The 21,993-nt window shown below is 40.4% G+C and overlaps 1 protein-coding gene across 2 annotated transcripts in view; it reads left to right on the top strand.

Moving 5' to 3' along the window:
- Positions 1-18,915, top strand: part of FSTL5 (follistatin like 5) — a gene marked incomplete at its 3' end in the record, with an annotated part of 983,490 nt that extends 964,575 nt beyond the window's left edge. For both annotated transcript variants that reach the window (XM_082261833.1, XM_082261832.1), the window contains one exon: positions 18,213-18,915. In XM_082261833.1, the coding sequence (XP_082117959.1) occupies positions 18,213-18,915 (703 nt within the window). The remainder of the gene's footprint in view (positions 1-18,212) is intronic.
- Between the last annotated feature and the right edge of the window lie 3,078 nt (positions 18,916-21,993).

The following is a 21,993-nucleotide window of genomic DNA, read 5'->3' as shown; positions in this document are numbered from 1 at the left end:
AAGGAGAATGGGAGCATTCTAAACGTACCTTTACTATTTCCAAGCGTATTGCTAGACGCTATCCGTTTGAGGAATCCATCATTAAGAAATGGACGGTACCACCAGTCGTGGATCCGCCTATTTCCAGGCTGAATAAAGCCACGGTTATTCCAGTGGAGGACACTTCGTCCTTTAAGGATCCGGTGGATCGAAAGATAGAAGCAGAGTCCCGCACTATCTTTTCTCTGATAGGGTCAGCATTTAGACCAGTAATTGTTATTGGTCTAGTTTCCCAGACACTTACGGAATGGGCGAAAATGGTACGCCAAGATCTTAGGGGAAAAGATATTCCCCAGGAGACATCTGATTTGATGGAACAGATCATACAAGGGCTACGGTTTATCTGTGACGCAGCCTTGGACACAACTCCCTTATTAGGGCATGCATCTAAGTTAGCAGTGATCCTCAGACGTGTGCTGTGGTTAAAATGCTGGTCAGCTGACCTAGGTTCCAAAAAGACCTTGACCAATCTCCCTTTTCAGGGGAATCGTCTATTTGGGGCCAACCTAGATGAAATCATTAAGGATGCCACTGGGGGCAAGAGCACTTTCTTGCCACAGGCTGCAAAAGCTAAGGGACCTCGCAACAAGCGAGGACCTTTCTTTACCGCCCATAAAGGGCGCCCGGCTGGTACTAGCGGGAAAGGCAAGACTCCTCCAGGAGGATTCAAGAAGGGCTGGTCGGACAAGCAGAGGACCAACCCAGCCAGACCCGAAGCAAAGGAGTACACAGCCTGAAGGTGCGCCCCCACCCGGTTTCAGGGTGGGGGGACGTTTTCACCGGTATTCAGGACATCAGATCGAGCATCAACCACTACTACCGGTGCGATTCTTCCCTTCCAACATTTAAGTACCACAGGAAGCGGTAGTTACCGTTCCCTGAATAGATCTTTTCCTTTACCCTTTCCTAAGATTAGTCCCGATACCTCACAGGAATCGGATCTGGTTGACCAGATAGGCCAAGTAGCCTCTAGTCGGGTGACTTCGGTCCCTGAGGTTCAACCAGAAAAGATCACCCTTCCTGATAACTATCAGGTATCTGATAAATGTGTGGAAACAGAAAACGACCAGACTTTCTCGGATGGTCGGGGCCAGATAGCTCTAGGGACGCCTGGTTCAGATCCAATCAGCGCCAGTGGTCCTAGAAATTCTAGGCTGGCCTCCTCAAGCCGGCCTGGCCGACTTGGACATGCTAGTCGCAGACGTTCCGTGGGAACTTCGTCTCAGGGAGTGTCTGTGGTCTCTAGGACCAAGTTACCTTCGTGCTTTACAGTCGCTGGTTTTAATGGCCTGGCCATTGAGACCCAAGTACTGAAGGACAGAGGTTTGTCTACTTCTGTCATTCCTACCCTTATTAAAGCAAGGAAAGCGACTTCCAGCAAAGTCTATTATCACACATGGAAGACTTATATTGCGTGGTGCGAATCTTTAGGATTTCCTCCACGTACCTATTCGGTGTCTCGAATATTGGCCTTTTTGCAACAAGGGGTTGAGCAGAAGCTAGCCTTGAGCACCATCAAGGGTCAAGTTTCAGCATTAGCAATCATCTTTCAGAAGCCGTTAGCTACCAAATCCTTGGTGCGGAATTTCATCCAGGGGGTGCAGCACCTGGCTCCTCCAGTCCGCGCGACCTTACCGCCCTGGGATCTTAATTTGGTTTTGTCGGTTCTACAGAAACCTCCTTTTGAAAACATCAGGGAGATTCCCTTGCTTACTTTATCCCAGAAGGTGGCCTTCTTGGTGGCTATTACTTCTGCTCGCAGGGTGTCAGAACTGGCTGCATTATCATGCCAGTCCCCATACCTAGTGATTCATAGGGATAAGGTAGTACTTCATCCTAAGCCATCTTTTTTTCCTAAGGTGGTTTCAGATTTTCATCTGAATGAAGATATTGTACTACCTTCCTTGTGTCCTCAGCCCAAGCATCATCGGGAACATGCGTTGCATTCCTTAGATGTGGTTCGGGCAATCAGGGTATACCTGAAAGCTACGGAATCATTCCGTAAGACGGATTCACTTTTTGTGATCACGGATGGCCCCAGAAAGGGTTTGCCTGCATCTGCCGCAACCATTGCCAAATGGATTAGACAGACGGTGGTACAGGCTTATTCTATTAAGGGTCAGAGTCCTCCGTTCCCTGTTAGGGCGCACTCCACTCGAGCGCTCAGTACTTCCTGGGCCTTTCGCCATCAGGCGTCAGTGGTCCAGGTATGTAAGGCGGCCACCTGGTCGTCGGTACATACCTTTACAAAATTCTATAAAATTGATGTGACGGCATCGGCGGATGCCTCATTTGGCCGCAAGGTTTTGCAGGCCGCAATTTGAGGAGACCGGTGGTCTACCTCGAGGGTTTTTTTCTGTTTGAAAATTTTTTTGTTGAGTCTCATCATTAAGGATGAGCATTGTAAACTTCTAGTTGGCACCGGTTGGGCCTTCTAGATTGGGATTTGATTTCCATTTTCCCACCCCTCAGTTGTGATACTGCTCTGGGACGTCCCGAAGGTGGTGTATCACCGAGGACTACGTCTGTCGATGAGCGCTAGAGAAAAATGGATTTTTGTAAAATCTTACCGTAAAATCCTTTTCTCTTAGCTCATCGACAGACGTAGTCCCCGCCCCTCTGTTTTGGAGTTGGGTTGGGTTAAATTCTCTAAGCACTGCTTTTTCACATAACTGATTTGCTGAGGCAGAGAGAGAGAGGATATACCCTCTGGGACTGCCCCTAGGGTGTGGCCAGAGCTTTTTAATTTCCTGTCTAGTCCTGCTCCTGCGGAGGTAACATAACCCGAAGGTGGTGTATCACCGAGGACTACGTCTGTCGATGAGCTAAGAGAAAAGGATTTTACGGTAAGATTTTACAAAAATCCATTTTTCCTGCACCCTATAGAAACCTACAATTTTTCGCTGATTACTCTCAATACACTATGCAGCTGCGCAGATAACTGACCACTATCACAAAACCCCTGTGGAACCACTCTATCACATATAAGTTGGGAAACCACATCGGTTGTCATTACAAGACAGCCGACCATCGGCTATGGACGCCGGTACTGGGGTGATGCCTCTAGCTGCAGGCATCACTCCGGTACAAGCACTTTCCAAAATATCAGTACTTTTAATTCCGATATATTGGGGAAAGTGCATATCGGCCCTCGATATATTGGCTTTGCTGATAATCGGTAGATCCCTACTCCACACCTCATGAAAATCTCAGGAACTTTATTGTATACACTTCTCCCTGGGCCACAACCTAATGCCTAATGCGCTTTGCTAAAAGACTATTCCCCCAAACCATTGGTGCAGTTTTAGCTATTTTTGCACTCGGATATTTGAGCCACACTTTTAAACATTTGTTTTGCTTCCTTCTTCAGTTATTTTAAATAATTCCATTTTCTGAGTCAGATAACCAGTTGCCTAAACCAACAATCATCGGAGATGAATATATACGCCAGAAGTGCTTTGCCATCTACTCAATCAAAGTCCTGCTTCAACCCTATCCCTCATCCACGAGCTTCACATAAGTCCCTCCTACAATGCTCCCAGCACCTCACAAACAGCTCACTATGCCACTTAACATTCTGTCAATCAATGCAAGGGGTCTCAACCACCCCGCCAAGAGAAGGTCCTATGAAAAGAAGCCTTACAACAAAAGGCTGACATCCTTTGTGTCCAGGAGACATATTTCAACAAGCTGTCACCTCCATCCTACCATCACCACAGCTTCCCTCAAATCTTTACTGCCTCTTTACCCATGAAAGAGAGAAGAGTGATGGTGGCGATTAGAGACACCCTAAACTTCCAACTTCTCTCAGAACTAGCTGACCCTGCTGGCAGATTCCTAGTGTTAATCTGTGATATTAACGCTACCAGATATACTGTAATTAATCTTTATGCTCCAAACCAAACTTCGATTCCTTCACAAACTCACAAAAAAACTGGACAAGATTAGACAGGGATCCCTACTCCTCTGTGGTGACTTTAATCTACTTCTCAATTGACGCCTCAGTTGATTCTACTTCTCATCATAAATGTACCACAGCTACCCTTCAACCCTTCATCCACTCTCAGGACCTATTTGATGCATGGCGATGCCTACGCACTTCATATAGAGAATATTCCTGCTTTTCCACTGCACATGGATCGTACTCAAGGATTGACCTCTTCTTAATTTACAAATGGCTTTTGCAAAAACACACAAGACATCTCAATCAAGGGCCTCTCATGGTCGGACCATGCCCCCATACTTCTTAAAATTGCTGACTCCCCCCGCTCCACATCCTACCTTTCTTTGTGGAATTAACTAAGCTTTATCCCAATCACTGAACACCAAAACCATCCTGGAGGATAACCTGAGGGACTTTTTCCAAAGCAATATGGGATCTGTTTCGGATCCATTCATTCTATGTAATGCTCATAAATCTTTTATGAGGGGTCAAATTGGTGCTATGATCAAGAGGAGAAGGCAGCAGTTAGAATCCCTGCTGTCGGAATTAGGAACAGTAAAGACACAAAACAAATTCAACCCTAACCCCACCCTTGGCTCTAACCGAAATTCACTTAGGTCCGATCTTCGCTGCTTGCTACTAGAGTTTCACAAACGAGCCATCAGACGTATAAAAATGTCCCACTTTGTCAGTGGGAATAAAGTTGAGAGGCTTTTGGCTAGCAAGCTGCAGGGTCAAAGGAAAAAAACAAAAATACCCTACATGTATCGTCCGCCCTTAGGCGAAAAATTATTCAACCCACAAGAAATAGCTAATGCTTTTAGCCACTACTATGGCTCCCTATACAACTTAAAAAATTACACTTCTACTCCCCAACCTTCTCCATGTGTCATTGAAGGCTTTCTGAACAAAGTTCACCTCCCCAAATTGTCACCTTATCAATTGGAAATACTAAATTCCCCCTTCACAGTATCTGAAATTCTTAAGATTGTAGGTTCCATACCTAGCAATAAAGCACCTGGGACAAATGGCTACAGTGGGGAATATTACAAAACATTCAAAAACATTCTCCCACCCCACCTTGAAAATGTCTTCAAATCAGCTGTAGCCTCCTTCTCTTTCCCAAAAGAAATGCTTAAGGCTTTGATTGTCACACTGCCCAAACCGGGGAAAACCTCTGATGCCCCCCAGAACTTCAGGCCCATCTCTATATTAAATGTTGACTTAAAGATATACGCTAAACTCCTAGCATCTTGCCTCATGGATATACTACCTACCTTGGTCCACCCTGACCAAACAGGTTTTTTTTTGTTATGTAATAAATTTGATTTTACACGTATAATTTTGCATCTTTGTTCAGTGTTTGAGTGGCATGTAAAATCCCATACCATTGGGGGTACTTTCTTTGTATCCGTTTTTTTTCAAAAGGGAGACAATCCCCAGGTGCTACCAAGAGGATGAATAACATCATCCACTGTGCACGCTGGATGGGAACGCCTTCTCTGCTTCAGAATGGATACATTGGGGATACCTCGAAGAGGTGCTCTGGAAGCTTGGCTTTACTGGCCCAAAATTCTCAGCTATCATGGCACTCTATACCTGTCCCTCTGCTTGTGTGTATGTTGATGGTGTGATATCAGAGCCCTTCTCTATCCCAAATGGCACTAGTCAGGTATGCCCTTTGTCTCCACTCATATTCAACCTCCTAAAGGAACCTTTGGCCTGCTTTATTCGCTCCCATCCAGACATACAAGATTTAAAAATGGGCCCCAATACCCACAACTTAAGTCTATTTGCTTATGATTTAATTTTAATGCTGTCAGATCCTGGGTCATCCTTACCAACAGCCTATGATGCACTGTTAATGTTGCAAAATATCTCCTACTATAAAATACATGCCACCAAATGATACATCCTAGACTTAGATCCAGTGGTTAGAAAATCACTGGCAACCACACTCCCCTTTGGTTGTAAAGATGAGGGGATTGCCCACCTGGGAAATATTCTAACAAAGAACACTAACCTCTTGTTTAGAACTAATTAGCTGCCCTTTCTAACTACACTACCCACTACCCTTTTGCAAATTTCTAAAACAGAACTCTCATGGCTAGGACGCCTGGCAGCCTATAAAATGTTAGTGTTACCAAAACTGTTATACCCCTTCAGAACTCTTCCCATTTTAATACCCACATACTATCTCCGTAAACTGCAGACTATCACCAACATATTCCTATGGCAAAACAAGAGATCATGCTGTGCACTCAATAAACTCTCCAAACATAGGAACGCATGTGGCCTGGGCCATCTGATAATGCGTGACTACTTTTTAGCATCTGTCCTAGCCCAACTTAAAAATTGGTTGACGCATCCTACCACTTCCTTATGGTCCTCACTATAGGAAATGTCGATACCAGGCAAAAGTCTACTTACAGTGGTGATCAAAAGTTTGGGCACCCCAGGTAAAAATTTGTATTAATGTGCATAAAGAAGCCAAGGAAAGATGGAAAAATCTCCAAAAGGCATCAAATTACAGATTAGACATTCTTATAATATGTCAACAAAAGTTAGATTTTATTTCCATCATTGACCCTTTCAAAATTACAGAAAACAAAAAAATGGTGTCTGCAAAAGTTTGGGCACCCTGCAGAATTTATAGCATGCACTGCCCCCTTTGCAAGGCTGAGACCTGCCAGTGTCATGGATTGTTCTCAATCATCATCTGGGAAGACCAGGTGATGTCAATCTCAAAGGTTTTAAATGCCCAGACTCATCTGACCTTGCCCCAACAATCAGCACCATGGGATCTTCTAAGCAGTTGTCTAGAAAACTGAAACTGAAAATAGTTGACGCTCACAAAGCTGGAGAAGGCTATAAGACGATAGCAAAGCGTTTTCAGATGTCAATATCCTCTGTTCAGAATGTAATTAAGAAATGGCAGTCATCAGGAACAGTGGAAGTTAAAGCAAGATCTGGAAGACCAAGAAAAATATCAGACAGAACAGCTCGCAGGATTGTGAGAAAAACAATTCAAAACCCACGTTTGACTCCAGAAAGATCTGGAAGACACTGTAGTTGTGGTACACTATTCCACTATAAAGAGATACTTGTACAAATATGGTCTTCATGGAAGAGTTATCAGAAGAAAACCTCTTCTACGTCCTCACCACAAAAATCAGCGTTTGAACTTTGCAAATGAACATATAGAAATGCCTGATGCATTTTGGAAACAAGTTCTGTGGACCGATGAGGTTAAAATTGAACTTTTTGGCCGGAATGAGCAAAGGTACGTTTGGAGAAGAAGGGGCACAGAATTTAATGAAAATAACCTCTGTCCAACTGTTAAGCATGGGGGTGGATCAATCATGCTTTGGGGTTGTATTGCAGCCAGTAGCACAGGGAACATCTCACAAGTAGAAGGAAAATGGATTCAAAAAAATTTCAGCAAATTTTGGATGGTAACTTGATGCCATCTGTGAAAAAGCTGAAGTTAAAGAGAGGATGGCTTCTACAAATGGATAATGATCCTAAACACACCTCGAAATCCACGGGGGATTACATCAAGAGGCGTAAACTGAAGGTTTTTCCATGGCCTTCACAATCTCCTGACCTCAACATAATTGAAAATCTATGGATAGATCTTAAAAGAGCAGTGCGTGACAGACAGCCCAGAAATCTCAAAGAACTGGAAGACTTTTGTAAGGAAGAATGGGCAAAGATATATCAAACAAGAATTGAAAGACTCTTGGCTGGCTACAAAAAGCGTTTACAAGCTGTGATACTTGCCAACTCTTGCTTAACTCTGCAGGGTACCCAAACTTTTGCAGATGCCATTTTTTTTGTTTTCTGTTATTTTGAAAGTGTAAATGATGAAAATAAAATATAACTTTTGTTGACATATTATAAGAATGTCTAATCTGTAATTTGATGCCTTTTGGAGATTTTTCCATCTTTCCTTGGCTTCTTTATGCACATTAATATAAATTTTTACCTGGGGTGCCCAAACTTTCGATCACCACTGTATATTCCTGTTTTCCCAATGATTTAAACAACATGCACCATCTTCTCTACCCCCCACAGTGCTAGCTTGCCTTAAGGCTTGGTAAACTCTAAATTCCATAACACACAATTAACCACTAACCTCCAAACCCATCCCTTTGGAGGTCTGCCTTTTTCTCATCATTGTGAAAAACTGGCTTTGAGACTAAAACAGGTATATTTCTCGGGCAACCTCAAATTCTTCAAAGATCTCCAAACTAAGTTCAACATACCTGATACAGAATTTTTTTACATACCTACAGATTTCATCTTTCTTTAAGAACAAGACAAATTCAAACTACACCCTTCCCAGTAGTATTATAGCATATTTCCAAAGGCTGGGTATAGCTAGAGGAGGTATCTCTCTCATCTATGCTCTTCTTGACAGAAAACTTCACTTTGATAAATCTGACACACTTACAGCCTGGGAGACAAACCTTGGCTTAGCTTATTCCCCTGACCAATGGCGTTGGGGTATGTCAACGACCTATACATTTTCTAGGAACGCCAATTTGTGGGAATTGATGCACAAAAATCACATAGCATTGGTATCTGACCCCCCATCGCATTTCCAAATTTTATCCACTCGCATCCAACCTCTGTTGGAGAAATTGCGGCCAAGTGAGAACACTTTTTCCCCTCCTCTGGTTGTTTAACCTCCCTGGTGGTATGATTATTTCGGATTTTAGGTGCTGAAAGCGGTACCATTATTTTGCTAGTAATTCTTAAGGATGAGCAGCCCAAACCAACTATTTATATATGATTTCTTTTTACTGTGCGTTCTTCTTTATAACATCTCGGGTATGATAAAGTTTGAACACACAAAATCCTAAATTATAATATAATAAATAACTATAAAATAATAACAAATAATAATATAATAATAATAACACCTTTTTTTTCCAAAAAAATAACACTTTTTATTCAATAAATTATAGTAAATAACGTACTCAAAAACACTGACATTTTTTTTTTGTCAAACAAGGATGCAATATTTTTTTTCCAAAAAGGATGCAATATTAGTGGTCTTATTGCTTCAATAAACGTCCCGGGTGTGGAAAATTTTGAAACAAAGTACAGCACAAAGTCCAACATCACAGTCAGGACAGTAGTACCACGTTTCTTTTCTGATCCAGTGTCGTCACGCTTGGAACAGCAAAGCACACACATCCTTGTGAGTGCAGACTTCTTATCCGTTGGTGGAATGTGGTCCATAAAGTGACGACCGGTCAGGCGTTCGGGGTTCACAACACAACACCAGCAGCATAGTGTCTGGATCTACTTACTGTTGGTGTTTGGTGCCTGAGAAATATGAGCTCAGCAATTTTCCACACAAAGTCTGCATGAACCACAGGCCTGTCACTCTTCTTTTTTAGGAGAATGAATGCGTTCCACAAACACTGTTCCAGGAGATGCCTGAATATTTTTTTTATAATATTTTTTTTGTTGTTTCCGCATTTCCTGATAGAAAGTCATGGCCTGGTCAGCTCTGTCCACACCTCCCATAGTGTTGTTGTAATCCATGACCAGTTGTGGTTTCATAACATCTTTTCCACCTTTTGTATGTACCATGACAGTAGAGATGTTGTGGATGGTACTCATCAGGCAGACATCTTTTTTGTTGCGCCATCTCAGTGCCAACATTTTTCCTTTCTGCCAGGCAACTATTTCTCCGGGCTTGAGCTTTTTGTTGGCAAAGGTGGGGGGGGGGGGCATGTCACGCCGGTTAGCTCTAACGGTCCCATACGCATCCGTCTTGTGTTGTAGAAGGAACTCAAACAGTTCTGGGGATGTATAAAAATTGTCTGTGGTGACACAGTACCCCTGATTCAGCAGAGGCTCAATCAGCGTAAGAACTGAAGTGGTTGCCATTCCATAGCTGCTGAACCTTTGGTTGAATTTGGTTCCTCTCCCGGTGTATAGGACCGAATTCCAAATGTATCCAGAGCTGGATTCACATAGCATAAATGACTTTATGCCAACGTGTGCTCTCTTGGACGCAATATACTGTATCCAGCTGAGTCTCCCTTTATAGGCCATTAGACTTTCGTCTATACAAATGTCTCTTTCTGGGACATAGGACTGCTGTAAATTTTTCAAAATTAGTTGATAAACGTCCCAAATCTTTTTTGATCTTCGGAGCTGGATGAGAAGTCTCGTAAAATTTGTCATTATTTGTAAAGTGCAAATACTTCATAATGAGTGAAAATTTGTACTCCGACATAACCGTGCCAAAAAAAGGAGTGGCCAGTAATTTGTTGGTGGTCCAATACCACTTCTGCAGGGGTTTCCCCACCACTCCCTGCAGAATACTTAGGCCCAGAAATTTCCAGATGTCCGCTTTGGTCACAGGTTCCCACATCCTGCTCCTTGAAAACCGATGATGCGTTGCGGGTTGTTGCTCCTGGTACCGATTGGTTTCCACAGCAATCTTTTCAATAACCTCATCGGTCAAAAAGAGTTGCAGGTATGCCAAGGGGTTGTCATCCTCAACATCCACTTTAATACCAGGTGCTCCGGTAAACGGGAACCTTGGGGGCGATACGTGCTCCGTACCGCAGTTGATCGAGCACCAAGTCCGCACATCGCTGGGCACAGTCGCAGCATCATCGCTGAAATCGCTTTCTGCATCCGATGACAAACTTCCCCATGAATCGCTATCACTCCATTCTGCAAGCGATTCTGTATTGATGTCGCTGTCGCCCAGCAGGTCATACCGCTTTTTAGGTAGCAGCACGCTTGTTTGATGCCATGGTCGCTCTGCAGTATCCAGACACAAGGTACAGGGAAAATGCATTAAGTGCAATGGAGAAAGCACTGGGGGGCAATCAAAGGTCAATTTATTTTATTTTGGCAATGTAATCAAATAGGATTACAGTGTATCAGTGTGTTTGTGCATTTACTTTTTGAATTTTCCGCTGGTTCCACCCCCCGTGAATTTCACGTCACAGGAGACGGAAGCCGAGGCTCACAGAGGATCGGGAGGAAGCTCCACCACCGCACACCGCCGGGATACATCGCTGGATCCCGGTGACAAGGTAAGTAACCCCTCTACCAGGATCCAGCGATCTTCCTAGCGCTTTTGGCACTAAAATTCAACCCCGAGCCACACTAGGGAATACTGCTAGGAAGGTTAAAATATTAGCCAAATTTTGGCCCGGTATTTTTCACCTAAAATCCACAGTCATTGCCATCCCAATACAGCCCTCCCCAGGTCTGGAATTATTAAATTTAGATATAGAAAAGATTCCTTTCCCATTGCAAAATGTAGTAATAAATATCCTGTTGGCATCCAGATTAACCCTGCTAAAACACTGTCAACGACCTATAAATTTTATAGGAATGCCACTTTGTGGCAATTTATGCACAAAAATCACATAGCATTGGTATCTGACCCCCCATCACATTTCCAAATTTTATCCACTCGCATCCAACCTCTGTTGGAGGAATTGCGGCCAAGTGAGAACACTTTTTCCCCTCCCTGGTTGTTTAAAATATTTGCCAAATTTTGGCCTGGTATTTTTCACCTAAAATCCACAGTCACTGCCATCCCAATACAGCCCTCCCCAGGTCTGGCACTATTGAATTTAGATATAGAAAATATTCCTTTCCCATTGCAAAATGTAGTAATAAATATCCTGTTGGCAGCCAGATTAACCCTGCTAAAACACTGGAAATCACCCCTAGTCCCTTCATTAGAGGAAGTTATGACCCTAACACAACAACATCGAACATATGAACAAATTTTTGCATGGGTCTCAAACTTCAAACAGTTGCAATTGATAAGTGGAGCACCTGGGTGGAATGGCACACCAAACAAAATCGATAATTACCATTGGACTTTACCCAATGTTTGATTTTAGATACATATGGAAAGCCCTGACTCATTTCATTTTGTTTGTTATCGTTGTTTTCTTTTATCCCTGTACTAGTAGTTCCCCCTCTTGTGTTTTTTGTTTAATACTTCTGTAACAACTGTTGTTCAACATGTAATGAGCATGGTTCCCCAAGTGCGGGCTAATGCCTCTTTGTGTGGTCATTTGGGAACCTACCCTATACTATAACTATCTCAATGATTGTATAATACCTTTGGTAAATTCAATAAAAAAAGATTAAAATTAAAAGATGTTTTAAATTTTTAGCAATCTGTTTTGTTCAGTGCTTTTACAGTCCTCTTTTAAAGCGGTAGTAAACCGTGGAAGTTTGCAATCACATACTAACACATTATGAAATATTTACCTTAGAACAAAGCCCTCCACTGAGAAGGCTTCCATTTTCCCCAGTCTTTCTTCCGTGTTCACCTTCTCTGACCACTCATACAGCCCTCAGCTCTGGCACAAAGCTCTGAAGATCCAGCACGGTATGCCAGACCTTAAGAGCACATGCGCCAGTGAAGTCACCGGCTGCATCCAGGGTGAATATCTCCTAAATTGTGCATGTTTAGAGGATCTTAATTTCACCAACAGATAAGCCTTATTATAGGCTTTCCTATAGGTAACAATCACAAAGCAGACTTCACTACCACTTTAAGACTGACATACAGTATGTTGAGATAAAGATGACATAGTGATTGTTAATTATATGGTTTATTTTACATTTTTGCCTATCTGCTCAATTTATACAGTAATACAAATCCTTTAGGGGGCTGTAAAGTGTTTGTCTTGGGACTTTATCCTTGTTTATTTGTGCCTGATCATGCATATAACAAGCTAAGACACAACAGAAGCTAGATGGATGTGTGCATATTAACTGTGATTTGGAACTTATAAAAAATTTAACTTAGCTGGCCACAAGTGTGTTTTAATGTGCATATATGTGGTGAGTGTATAGCACCATGAATATTAATGAGCACCATATTTATTATATGCTTTTTAGGTCTAAATATAATTAAAGAAAGAAACATGTAGAATATATTCTCTGACACTACTGGCAGAATTAAACCCATGTTCAAACATGTCTTATATTGCAGCTTACTAATTCTTAGATGTGATGACTGCATTTATGTGTTTTTGGCTTCTTTTCTTTTATTTTCTCCTAAAAGAGCCATGGCTAGTAGGTCTGTTATTTTTATTTTAAAGAAGAAGCTCTCTTGAAAAATGTATTAGTTATATAATGAGGCATAGTATTTAACAATAGCAGGGGTGTTTACAATAATCAGCTTTTTTATTTATGTAAAACCTTTATCCCTAAAGAGAAAAAGAACTGCTGTAACTGCTTATAAACTATTAGCTGAAGTTTGACTTCAGTTTGTTGGTGTATTTAAATCTTCTAATTCACATAACACCCCCTCCCCCCAGGTTGACAATGCTACTGTTCAAATGTGCCACCTGTGCTCTCCATCCTGAGTGGGGGCACTGTAATACAGGAATTGTGACTGGCCAGATCACAAGGTAAAAAAGAAAAAAAAACTGATGCAACCACCAAATCTAATGATTGGTAAGCTGCAACATATTACATTTTTAAATCGCGGTTTAGGAGATATTCACCCTACATGCAGCCGCTCCTTGCCGACTCCGTGCCGGAAAGTGAACTCCCGCGTGCATGCGCAGGAGTGACGTTATCGCAGCTCTCGCCACTCACAGCGCTTGAGCCCCCGAACCCGGAAGAGATGCCGAGGGAACACGTCAGCTCCCTCAGTGGTGTCCGGCTTCATTCTAAGGTATGTGTGGGGGCTTCGTTCTAAGGTAAGTATTTCATAATGTGCTAGTATGCTATGCATACTAGTACATTATGCCATTGCCCTGCAGGTTTTTTTTTTTTTTTTACACAGGGGATACAACCGCTTTAAGTTTAATACTGCTTTGAATGCTGTGTTCACAGTGCTAGCATTCTAATATATATGATCAAAAATGCACCATGGTCTGAGGTTCAAAACATAGCAGATAAACTACAATACCATTATATTAAATTAATCTATAAATAAGAATAGTTTGTGAAAATGAAAAAATAATGTGACATGCCAACATTCTGTGCATTGTAGTTGTATTTTTGTCTCATTTGTCAGTTCAAAGAATAGTCAATAATTATAGAAAAACTAGCCTTAAATATATTCTTAACCATTATATTAATAAGAATAAATTTTATATGTTAGTTTCAACAGTTCTGAAGAGGCAAGGGTTTTAATTAATTTGGGTACACATTTTTTAAAAGTAAATGTGCTCATAATTTCATGTTCCTGTGCATTCACACTGTAATGATTTTTTATTTTATTTAATACTGAACTTTTTTTACTCAAACTCTATGAATCTGTTGCCACACTGATTAATCCTCATAGATGTCATCTAGCAGACTTTACATTAGTATCTCTAGTCTTACAAACCCATTTTATGCTTTTGTACTTGTAAAAATAAAAATAATTTTGTAACCACTTGTGCTCTAGAAGATTTCCCCCCCCGTGCATTTTTTGCTAATCTGCACTCTGATATTTTAATGAAAAATTGTGCAATCATGCACCACTGTACAAAAAATAAAATTATAGTATTTTTTTCACACAAGTAAAGCTTTCTTTCAGTGGTACTTGATCACCACTGGGTTTTTAATTTTTTATTATATAAATGAAAAAATGCCAACAATTTTGGAAAAAAAAAATATTATTTACTTTTTGTTATAAAACATATTCAATAAAAAAAATTAAATCTGGTTTGTATGAAAGTTATACTCAATAAAAATCTTTTTGGAAAAAAAAAAAAAAAGAAAGTTATAGCTTCTACAAATGATAGTATAAATACTGAATTTTTATTTATTTATTTTATGCTAGTAATGGCGTTGATCAGTGACTTATAGCAGGGCTGTGATAGTGCTGTGGAAAATCTGATACTAACTGACACTGAGTGGGAACTGACTACTGGACACTTACATCACCAGTGACACTAATACAGTGATAAGTTCTAATAACATGCACTGTACTAATGACACTGGGTAGGAAGGAATTAAAATATGGGTCTATCAAAGGGTTAACTGTATGCCTAGAGTTCATGAGTTTTTTGTGTGCTGATTTTACTAAGGAATGTGATGGTTTTTATTCCCTGCTTTGCAGGTAGAGAAAAACAGGCACATCCGCACTGTCAGTGGAGAGATCTGTGTTGTTTACCAATACAGATCTCTCTCCTGTCACCCACATTACTAAATGGTGGGCCCCTACCATGAATCATTGGCCAGGACACACTGCTCGGCATGTGCTGGAGCCAGTGACAACACAGCTGGTTCGACGGGTGCACAGGTGCACCCCCCCACCCCATAATTACAATCATTTTTATATAAAAAACAAAAAATATATTGAAGCTTTTACTGTGCAAAAGAGTGCTTATAATCAAATCTTTCTTGTGCAAATATTATATATATTTATATATGTATGTGTATATATATATATATATATATATATATATATATATATATATATATATATATATATATAAATAAAAGGTAACAAATAAGTAATATGCAAAATATAGATAATGTGAAAAAGTACAAATGAATATTATTCAAGGCCTATGTGTCACATGTGCCACTTGTAATCAAACAGATATACATCAAGGTCCACGTGTCAGCAGTGCAACAACAGTAAAAGAAAGTGTCCACTTATAATATATATCCCATTATCTGTGTCCACCACCAGGACACCTTTGGGTGTCTTTTCACCTTAATATGTGGTCCCTAGTGTTGCCAAAATGGCCAGACAAGCTTTGTATAACAATACATGCCAGCAATGTTCCTGGTTGTGTAACCACTTGCTGACCAGCTGCCGCACATATACTGCGGCAGGTCGGCTCTATTGTGCGAAATGACATACCTGTACAATGCTTCGTGCACTAGCCAGAGAGGGAGCCAATCAGCGAATCCTGGGGACATGATGTCCGCCGGCCACCCACGATGGCTCCCCATAGAGACAAAACAGTGATCTGCCTATGTTAACAAGGCAGACCGCCATTCTGTCACAGATGAACACAGGGATCCTGTGTTCCTGCTATTCAGGAACACAGATTTTTTTCGGAATTGTCGCTCTTTTTTTGTTTATAGCACAAAAAATAAAAACCGCAAAGGGGATTAAATACCACCAAAAGAAAGCTCTATTTGTTGGAAAAAAATAAATTAGGTTACAGCATCACACAACCACAGTTAAAGTAACACAGTGCCATATCGCATAAAAAATGGCCTGGTCATTGAGGGGGTAAAACATTGAGGGGGTAAAAGCTTCATGTCCAAAAGTGGGTAAATGTCTCTTCCACTTCTCCAAGGGACACAAGCATGTAAAAGCAAAAAGGAGAGAAGGGGACTAATAGTGTTGATTGCCATTAACAGTATTTATTTTAAAAGAAGATTCCACTCACATGAATATCAATAAAAACCACATAAATATCCATCAGGAATACATAAGACAGCATTGGGTAGTGATGGGCTGAACCCCCAAGGTCGGTTCAACACCAGAACTTGGACCCCAAGAACCCTTTTAAAGTCCACAGGACCCAAACACGAAAAATCAAACACCCCCATTTTTAAGGCTTATATGCAAGTTGTTGGCCTTAAAAAGAGTACAGGGTACTGCCCTGGGGGACATATATCAATGCAAAAAAAAATTTTTTTTTTTAAATAATTTTTAAAGGAGCAGTGATGGCATCCTTATCCACTTCTACATGATGAGGTCACTTTCCCAACTGATGCGTTGTGCCAGTCCTGGCTTTTTCAAAGGCCAGAGCATGGTCGGCAAGCGGTTAATATACTTAGAAAAGTTTTAAATTAAAGAATATGTACACTCAACATTTCATATTCCTGATATGTGCCTGCTGTACCATTTACTTGTATGAAAAAGTACCCTGTTCTCTTTGTATTGCTTCCTTTATGTGAAAACCACGGTGATCCTGCCAGTCCCTCTGCTTTCCTAATAAAAACTGACCACACTAAGGAGGAGAACACACATTGGTCAGTTCTCTAGCTGTGCTGAGAACTCAGCTTGCTCTCCTCCAATGATCAGACTTGTCCTGACACACTTCCCCCTGCACAGCAATTCACTTGGAAGTTCAGTGTGCTGCTGCTTCTCCTCCCCTAGCTCTTATGAACAGAGAGTATGTGACCACTAATAAAAAAAGGGAAAAAGGTATTTAGAATGTTTATTTATATCTATACACAAATGTTTTGCCTTTCATTTCTATTTTAAAAGGAATTCGTTGTTTTACAAGGTGAGGGTTTACAATCATTGTAAGTAGTATCCTTTTTTTGTCAAACTTACGTTATTAAAGATGCAAGAATTCTCACTATAGATACCTTCCCAGGCTTTATATAGTTGTTAAAAGAAGGAACTAAAAAAGGGACCTAAGGGACTTTGAAATCTTGCACCTTCAAGTATATTACGTTCCCCACTTTCTGCATCAATTGATGGCGGACACAGTACAGGACTAATACTGCTAAATTAATTCCCATTACTCGTTTTTTTTTAAGGTATACCTAATGCCATTTCTGGTTCATCTTTCATAAACCTACTTCTTTTCCAATTTGGTGGGTATGCATGTCCCATATTATTAAAATATAAAAGAATGTGCCCTATAAAAAAATGTAAAGTCTTTTAACATAAATAATGTTAAATAAATATGAGTTATATGCTCATAAGGAAAATGAGAAGAAAAAAAAAAGTCATTGTATTGTAAGTTTATCACCTTACTTATATGACTACAAAGAACAGTACTTTTTAAAGCAAAGAAAAAAGTGAGCTATATATATGAGAAACTCAATGGAAAGTCTAGCAGGGACAAATCCATTACTTGTAACCCACTATTATCTAGCAGTGAACAAAGACATTAAGTCTTTAGGTATTAATCGTTTAGCTGACAACTTACTATCCTTTGTAAACTCTGTAACATGCGCTATTAAATATCAGACAGAGCCACATCCATAGAAAAGAATGTGTTCCTGACATATTTAATAATAACTGAAGTCAGTGGGAGTCCAGGTCTAAGGCAGTTTAATTGGCCACAGAACACAACACTGCCATTACAAGGCATACTGTAAAGTCATCATCAGGATTGAAAGTATAGTAACAATTTCAAGTCAATAAAAAGAAAGTCTGCATGAGCAAACCAGTGCTTTCTTCATATTAAATTATATCCCTACCTTACACAATTTTGCTAATGTGTCATAATTCAAGACAGAGGGGATTTTTAAAATAAAGAGATTGCTCTCAAAACTGCTTTCTTTCTGCTTCCAGGTTTGGATTCATCCTTCATAAAGAAGAAGCAGCACTTCTGAAAATTGATTTGGAAACTATGTCCTACATCAAGACAGTCAGTTTAAAAGATTACAATTGCATCCCACAGTCGTTGGCTTACACCCATCTTGGGGGATATTATTTTATTCACTGCAAACCTGATACAACAGGAGCTATCCTTCCACAAGTAATAGTGGATAGTGTAACTGATGTTGTCATTGGCTATAACAAGGATGTAACTGGTCTCCCATATATCTCCCCAGATGGACACTACCTTGTCAGCATTGATGACATTAAAGGAGTAATGAGAGTACAACTGATTACAGTCCAAGGAGAAATTAGGGATTTATTTGACATTCATACTAATCTGCATATATCTGATGTGGCCTTTCAATCATCGTTCATAGAAGCTCATCAATACAATGTTTATGCAAGTTCAAGTACACAAACTGATGTACTGTTTGTAGAACTCTCATCTGGTAAAGTGAAAATGATAAAGAGCCTTAAAGAACCAGTCAAGCTAGAAGAATGGCCATGGAGCTCCACAAATCGGATTATCATAGAGAGTGGCCTCTTTGGACAATACTTAATGACACCCTCTAAGAATTCTCTGTTTATTCTAGATGGAAGACTCAACAAATTAAACTGTGAGATCACTGAAGTTGAAAAAGGCAACACAATTGTTTGGGTTGAGGAAGCGTAGGATTTCATTATTTCTTTCTTTTTCTTTTCAATGGGAATGTTTGTTTCTTTTGGTTTGGCAAGCATTTGCAGATTTACATATTTTAAAATAATTTTGCAGATCCCAGAAGGTTTTTAATTTTTTTTTCATATTTTAGTGAGTTGCACTTAACTGTTTACTAATTAGCTCTACACACAAATTGTACAATTATATAACTTTGTATAGTTTTCATAAAATGATGTCTAAAAAAACAAAAACACAAAATATGTTTTCCAGGAACAGAAATAATGATTTTAGTTAATAATCAGGACATGTTTCTGCTACATTAGTCAAGTATGTCTGAATTTTTTAGAAACAGTCTTGTCCCTTGTTTGTTTGTGCCTTGGGTGGAAAATTTTATAAGAAACAAACAAAAAAAGGAAAATGATAACGTGTTTCCAGTACATGTTGTGATTTGAACCCAAGCACTTTGTTTATCATAAATCACAAGTCCGAAATCATAAATTATGTTGTTACTTACTTTGTTCCACTAAGTTTTTAAAAATATGGTAGTTGAATGTGCTACTGGCATAACATCAGATTTTTGACATTTCTCTTTTAACTTCATTTTTTCAGGGACTGATTTCAGGTATAACAAAACATAATTATGACTTTTTCAGTGAATTTGTATTTTCATTTGTATTACTCCTAATTTAAGGATGTTGCAAGGTGATTGTTTCATACTACTACAAGTAATAGCAAAAAGCATCAACCTATGAACATGTGTAGTGAAATATCTTGTGGTTATATACTTATTTACACTTTAGTATTTTTATATTTACTTATGAATCTAAATTTTACATTTAAATTTATTTGAAACTTCCATAGTCTGGCTGCTAACAGACCTTAAGCAAAAAACAAGAGAAGGGCGCACCGAACTAGTGCAATACCATAAAATATTTATTGATTGACTGAAGTGAAACACCGAATCACCAACGCTATAATTCACGCCAAAATCGATGCTATTCTAGCAGATAAAGTCAAGAAATTTGATAGAATCTGGCAACCTTGGGTTGACAATTTTCCTCCCCCCCAATTTTGATAGCTCCCTGTTGATGCCCTGAAACAAAACCTGGGGACTCGATACCTCCACTCCTTATGTACTGGCCCCCCCCGGCGATCCTTCCCCTTTCCCCTCTATCTACCCCTCTCCCCTTTTCTCCTTGTCCCCTCTTGTTACCCCCTTCTCCCTGTCCCCCCCCCTGCCCTACTTCCTTCCTTCTGCATACATATGTTGTAGCACCTACAACGTCTTACGTTTGGTTCTACCTTGTCATTTTAACTACAGCTTACTGGTTACCTGTTCAACCTATTCCCTCATTCTGGCTGACTGTAGCCCATGTTTCTCCTGTTTGGTTGATACCCGTGAGGTTCCTCTCATCCCCCTACCCCTTCCCACACGGTGTGGTAGACTCGGGTACTGTTCCCTTTTAGTATAACGATTGATTGGTTGTGCCTCCCCGCCTAGGCACAGTGTGCTCCCTATATGGGGTGCCGAAGGGTTGGCGATGCCAATCACTACTCTCTCGTGACCACCCATTTTACCGCCCCCTGTCTACTAACCCTCATGATTTACTGTAGTTACAGTTATTGGTTATGCTCTGTTACCAAGCTTTGTTTACACTACTTCGCATTATTCTGTATGTCAAACGTTGTTACTCATTTGCATTATTCAATAAAAATACTTGAAACAGAAAAAAATATATATATTTATTGACAAATTGTTAAAACCACATCATGCAGTCTACTCACAAGAGTACGCTATGTACAAGCGAAAAAGAGAGCTCCTTCAGCTGTCCAGAGACCACAGGACCGTGGTGCTTAATAATGACAGGCAAACTTGAAGGTGTCCAAGGAAGGTAGCCCTATGGACCTTTACGTTTTTCTTTTTCATTTGTACATAGCATACTCTTGTGGGTAGACTGCATGATGTGGTTTTAACAATTTGTCAACAGATATTTTATGGTATTGCACTAGGTCGGTGCGCCCTTCTCTTGTTATTTTCTTTCCGTTTGTGTGGATACCCATCATCCTGAGAGGGCAGCAAGACTTTAGATGCTAACGATATAGCCAAAGCCTCTTTGGCCTACATGCATCATTTGAGTGCAGGGGACATCTACTTGTCTTTCTGCTAACAGACCTTGCTGTTACTTTTTTTTTGTCATTTTAAATGGTTTCTATTGTATCAGTTACTTGTACAACACTACTCTTTGAAATAATGGTAGTGGAGAGGATATACATAAGCATACTACCAAAAAGGTGAGCTGAGATAAAGAGATAATATAATTCCAGGATAAGTAGAACATCATAGTGCTCCACCATCAGTTAAAAAGAAATATTGAGCTCACCCAAATTTTGTTGTGAATGAAAATACTTCTCCTTGCTCCTCCAAGCACACGACTTATTTGTAGAGGTTCAGTAAATTTGGTGCTTGTAGGTGCCTACTTACTGAAATTAATGTCTGAAAAATGTCAGAGCATACAGTAAAAGGTAGGAAGCACTGAGTTCCTTGTTTTTTTTTTTCTGCTTAGGTTTCTACGTAGAAACTCAAGCAAATTCATTTGGTTAGTTCACATGGAACAGAGGTGTCAAATCAATTTTATCGCAGACCACATCAGCATTATCATTGCCCTCAAAGAGCTGATAAGATCTGTAAGATTAGATGTCCAGGGTACCACACTCCCCCTTACATCAGATGTCAAGAGACCCCCACTCTCCCTTACATTAAAATGCAGCCCCTTACTTTGTGCTGCTGCCAGGAAGGAGCTGGGAATCAGAAAGTGCGGGGTCTGGGGGAGGACCAGAGAAAGGCCAGAGTCAGCTGTGGGAGCCTGCTGAATGCTGAGACCAAGAGAGGCAAAGACGAGGGGGTGCTGCAGCTTTACATAGAGTTCGATCAGTAGAAGGCATTTTGTTCTCCTTCCTGCTGCCGACTGCTGAGACAGAGGGGGGCAAGGGACGAGCCTCTCTGTGGCTGCACAGAGAAGTTCAGGATCTGGCGGAGCAGTTATGTCCTCCTCTTTGTTGCCGACTGCTGAGACAGGGTGAGGGTAGAGACGA

The sequence above is a fragment of the Pelophylax lessonae genome (assembly GCF_965119305.1).
Source record: "Pelophylax lessonae genome assembly, chromosome: 1".
Classification (NCBI taxonomy): domain Eukaryota; kingdom Metazoa; phylum Chordata; class Amphibia; order Anura; family Ranidae; genus Pelophylax; species Pelophylax lessonae.
Note: the sequence above shows the minus strand (reverse complement) of the source record. Positions and strands in the feature narration are given on the sequence as shown.